General features: G+C 40.7%; 1 protein-coding gene across 1 annotated transcript; it reads right to left on the bottom strand.

Moving 5' to 3' along the window:
• Nucleotides 1–6: 6 nt before the first annotated feature.
• LOC121524782 (nuclear factor 7, brain-like) lies at nucleotides 7–4,358 on the bottom strand. Its single transcript, XM_041810286.1, has one exon. The coding sequence runs from the start codon at nucleotides 4,106–4,108 to the stop codon at nucleotides 2,717–2,719; it is 1,392 nt and encodes a 463-aa protein (XP_041666220.1). The 5' UTR covers nucleotides 4,109–4,358; the 3' UTR covers nucleotides 7–2,716.
• Between the last annotated feature and the right edge of the window lie 1,202 nt (nucleotides 4,359–5,560).

Raw genomic sequence — 5,560 nt, 5'->3', positions numbered from 1 at the left:
CAGTTTTTGTGACTCCAGTCACTGAAGGCACTTATCAGATCCCTGTATTCGGCTTCTTGTCCATTTGCCCATCCATATTTGGGGTATCCAGAATTTAAACTAAATATTTAGGGATTCTGAAGTGTCGAAAGGTTTTTTTTCACCCTTTCGTTGATCAATTCATGTAGTGAGTTCATGTTATATTCAGTTTCCACTGTGAATTGTTGTATCGCTGGTGTCTTTTGAGTCCATTTACATTTATGGATATAATATTTTCCATACAATACAATTAAACTTAATATAAAATTGTCTGACAGTTGTCATTTCCATTGTCATAAAAAATAAAGCACCCTTTTCTTTTAAGTGAACTCTGACTTACATAGTACATCTTTTTTTAAATAATGGGGTTTATTTTTCCATCCAAAGCTGAAAAGTTTCCTGTCAGTCTGTTTTATAACTTCTTGTGGAACATCCAGAACCATAGCTGGGTACACCAGTGGTGAAAGCCCTTCACTTAAAGTCAAATACGTCCATTTTAAGATAAATCTCTGAACAACCAAACATCACATTTCTTTTTCACTTTTTGAATTAAAGGATCAACCCTCATATGAACCTGTTCCTTTAGATTTTGACATATTTTAATGCCCAGATATGAAACCACATCTTTTATACCATTACCACAGATTTCTAGGATCATTTGGTTCATCTTTTAAAGCAAACAGGTCACATTTTCCAACATTTACAGTCAATCCTGACACCACTGAAAATGTCTTCAGGTGTTCGATGGCTTTTTTTCACCTCAGTTCTGTTTTTGAATCAAATGTTGTGTCATCTGCTGGTTGACAGCACTTGATTTCTTTTCCAGCTAGTTTAAAACCTTCTGATTAATGTGAAGTAACATAGTTTACATGACTAACAACAATAAGAAGGGAGCAGCAGGATCTACGTAGACGCCTCATTGGCTGTGTTTGCCCGCTGCTGAGATACGTCAGCCTGTCCGCCATATTGCTAGAGGCAAGACCGCCTCACAAGCATGTAGAAGTATACGAGGGAACTTAAGTTTTTCTGAATAAGAAGCACACGTGTTCACATAAAACAGATTGTGATGAATGGTTTTAGGACTCAGTGGTCTGTATTCATGTATGTAGTAATAACGGCATCCACTGAGAGCAAAACATGAACGAGCTCTGTGAAATAAAAATATATCAACTGGCAGTAAGCAACAGTAAAATGTGTTAAATCAACAGCAGCATTTGTAAAACGCCCGTCAGTGTTTCTACGTGTCTGCATGTGAATGGACAGTGATAAGCTAAATTTATTAGTGCTGCTGACGGTACAGAGGGTGGAAATGTAGTCAGTTCAGTTGATCTGGATAATGCTACAGCAGGATAATATACTGTATGTCTGTTCATTAAATCCATCCATCCATCCAAACCAACAATAAGACCTCTGAGGTTCAGATCAGTTCAGCGGTCCATACGGGATTATCTTTACACCACTAATGATTAACAGTATCAAAGGCTTTGGAAAGGTCAATAAACAGAGCTGCACAGTGTTTCCTGTTATCAAGGCTGATATAATGTCATTTAAAACAAGAGTGGCAGCAGTGACAGTGCTGTGTTTGTGTCTAAAACCACACTGGTGTCAACTTAAAACAGAGCAGTCTAAAAGAAATGATTTCAGTTTCTCATTTATTAAAGATTCAGATATTTCTGACAGACATCACAGTTTATAAATAGAGGAGAGTTCCTATTTTTCACTCTGTGGTTTTGAAGGGTGCATGCTTATCAGCAACAGAGTTCAATGGTTTACTAAAGTGGTTATGAGCCACGCCAACATCTGTGATTTTAGTGGTATCATGAAGGTCACGTCTAAAATGATGTTTGCTCACTGACATGTTTGAAATTGTGACTAGGACAGTCTCTGTTTAATTTTGTATTTAGAATAGAAGTGATGGGACAGCGATCACTGAGACCAAGCTCAAATCCTCCAGAGTCAGTTATTCTGTCAGCTCTGTTTGTGAACATTAAACCAATCAGGGCTGACTTTAGGAGGTGTTTTTGAAAAGATGTGGAACATTTATTTGTGAATTTTGGGGGGACTTGATTTAAATTTTTGGAGAATTGAGCTTTTAAACTTTCATGTATTAAAAGAAAAATTGAGAAATGTATTTGGAAATTTTTAAGAATTTGATTAGACTTTTTTGAGGGGGTGGGGTTTATTTTTGTGAATTTTATTTTAATTTTGAACATATATTTGTAGATTTTGGGAAATTTGATTTAAATTTCTGGGGGTATAAGCATATAAATTGTATAAATACAAAGTTCAGATCTATTCAGAAGTCTACAAACATACACTTAGCAGCTACAATAAAGAAATGAAAGTGCTGAGACAGCAGCACATCTCAGAAATCATCCATGAAAAGTCAAATAATAGCCGCTACCTGTTCTCTACAGGTGATCAATGGATCAATCCCCCCAGATCAACCCCCACTGACTTCTTCTCTTCAAACAAGTGTCATGAATTTGCCACAAACTTCTTGTAAAAAATGAGCAGCATGAAATCTAACAGCCTACAATTACAACACAGCAATTGTGAGCTTTTCTGTTTGTGGCTTAGTAAACATGTCCATCATAGATCCATCATAGATTTGTTGACTGTAAACCATGAAAGGAAAGTTTCTGTAGTCAAATATCAGAAGTGACTGGATCAAATGCCATCATAACATCATGTTTGTTTAGTTTGGTTCCACGCTCACAGAGATCTTCTCTGGGAGAATCTGCAGTGAGGAGATAGACCAATTTCTAAACAATGGAAGCATCCTGTCAGTGAAAGTGTGTGTGAAGGAGTGTATGAGTGTGTTAGTATCAGGATCAGAGAACAACAACTCTCCTTTGTTACAGTCCAGATTCACTCTGATCCTCTTTGGTTCGGTCTGCATTGAGAGTTCAGTGACTGGATGTGATGGTGATTGGGTGTAGTATTTACCACCACAGAATCGTACTGCCCAACCTGTAGACAACATGTCTTCCTTCCTCTCAGCAGACTCTGGTAACACTCCCAGGATCCAGAATGGACAGTCTCTAACTTCGACGTCCCACCTGTGAGTCCCTGAGTTAAAGCCCTCAGAGCCCAGGACAGAGTAGGAACCATCAAACCTCTCTGGATTATCAGGAAGCTGCTGTCTCTTTCCTCCTGTCACAGCTGTCAGATCATCAGACAGGATGAGGTTTGGATGAGCAGTGTTTGGGTCTAAAATGACGGGTGTGTAGGAGATCATGTCCTTCAACCTGGTCCAGATCTTGAAGCCCAGGTTGCCCAGGTGTTTGGCCTGGTCTATCAGAGCTCCTGAGGGCAGCTGTGTCTCCTCCAGCAGGGGGCGCTGCTGGACTCTCTCCACTGCAGCCTTGTAGTTTTTCAGGAAGGAGACGTCTTGGGCCGTCAGCTGGTCCTCTGTAGCTCTGACTGTCTGTGAAAGATCTGCTATCTGTGCTCTCAGAGCCTCCATCTGCTCCTTCATCCTCTTCATCTTCTGCTCTTCTTCCTCCCTCAGTGCATGCAGCCTGGCCTCCTCTTCCTCTGCTAGAAAGTGATGAAGCTTCTTGAACTGCTCCTTAATCTGCCTCTCTGTGTGTCGGGCCTGGACCTCCATGTGAGCTTCTGTTTGATCAAACTTCACTTGAACGTCTTTAAGAGCCTCTAACTTCTTCTTTAAGGGCTGCAGAGTTTCCTCAAGGTTCTTCTTGTGTTGTTGAACAGCTTCATGGATGGGTCTGAACTGGTGCTCAGCGTGTTTTTCTGAATCTTTGCAGACAACACACATCTGCTCCTGATGGTCCAGACAGAAGAGTTTGAGCTTCTCCTGATGCAGACTGCAAAGATCCTCTGAAGCTCGTCGTTTTCTCTCCTGCAGAAAAGTCTCACACAGATTCTTTAAAGCAGAGTTAACAGGTAATAATCCCTTTGAATGTCTCCTCTTACAGATGGGACACTCCTTGTCCTCCTCCTCCTTCCAGCTCTTCTCCACACACTCTCTACAGAAGCTGTGGCTGCAGGACAGCATGACGGGATCTTCAAAGATGTCCAGGCAGACCGGACAGCTCAGATCCTCCTCTAACTTGGACGCCATTTTGTCTGGAGAGATGCTGGAGACGCTGCAGACAAACAGGAAGCCACTCCCTGTCCCTGAAAGTTCCTTTCTCTTTGGTTCTGAGTTCTTTTAAAGTCTGCTTCAGTTGGTGGAGTCAGTACCTGGTTAAAGTGGAAGTATTCCCAGTATTCCCAGTACTCCCAGTACTCCCTCCTGCTGTCCTCTCTCAGTGAAAGTGGAGCTGGTTTTGTTGCGGAGCTCTCTCTGCCAGAGTGAGCGTCTCTTCAGGGCAGAGTCACAGTCTGTCTCTGTTTGCAGTGAGCTGAAACAGGAAGAGGGGCGGAGTTTCCTCAGAGCAGGAACACAGAGAGGAGGAGGAATGATGACAGTGTGGTTTTTCTCACTAAAGACTGAGGTGGTAGAAATAGAGAGAAAAATCATTGCAATGAAAGTGTTTGCTTTAGTGGGATTCAGTAGGAAATCTGTGATTCAGAGGAGAGGGACTGTGATCTGTGTAGAATGTGTTTTAGACCTGTTATAGCATCTGAGGTAGAAATGACAACATTTACAAAGAAATGCACAGCCACAATGTTATTGTGTGTGCTGTAATACAACCTGAGGGTTCAACACGTCTGATCAGTGACAGCTTCACATGCTGTTATTAGTAGTTCACAGATATTTGAATCAGTAACGCTCTATTTAAGCTGAAATCTTTGTTCCTCTAGACATCCAGATCCAGGTGTGAAGGACCAGCTCAGCTCAAACAGGACCGTTTCCCCAAGAACCTTCAGGGAGGAGGCAGAAGAATTTGTCCCATTTCTGCCAAGTTACTATCTCATATGCCATTTTTTGCCAGCTTTACCAATTTCTGCCTATTTTTTCTTTTTCAGTTAGCACTATTATGACAGTTTATATCAATTTGTCTTCCCATTCACCAGATTTCCACCCATTTTTGCCAATTGAAAGCCTTTTCAGCTGCTTTCTAATTCCCTTTTACCACTATTTATGCCTGTTTTTGCCACTGTTACCCATTTTTGCATTTTTTCTATTATTTTTTGCCATTCTTATATAATTTTTGCCACTTCAAACCCATTTCTGCTACTTTTAAGATCCATTTTCATCACCTTTTCCATCATTTTTTGCCATTATTAACCTTTTTTTTCAATTTTTAGCCAATTGTAATTATTTATTTTTAATAAAACATATAGACATTTTTAAGAAGGCTATATACTACACAAACAATTTTAAAAAGGCATTTGTTTCAATGATAGAGTGGTTATTTTTTCAGGTTAAATAGAAAATAAGGATATCACAGCTTAACTTTACAATAGACCATGATTTTGTTGACCTCCATGGTCCCCCAGTTTGGCTGGGCCCCAGAAAGCTCTCCTCTTTATCCCCCTCATGGACGGCCTTGTCTCCACGTGACTGTTCTAGAAAGTTCATGGCTGTGTTCAACCACCTTCAGGTACAGTGGGGGGTCCCCGGTCT

This window comes from Cheilinus undulatus, linkage group 17 (genome assembly GCF_018320785.1).
Source record: "Cheilinus undulatus linkage group 17, ASM1832078v1, whole genome shotgun sequence".
Classification (NCBI taxonomy): Eukaryota; Metazoa; Chordata; class Actinopteri; order Labriformes; family Labridae; genus Cheilinus; species Cheilinus undulatus.
The sequence above is the reverse complement of the archived record's forward strand: the minus strand, read 5'-3'. Positions and strand labels throughout refer to the sequence as shown.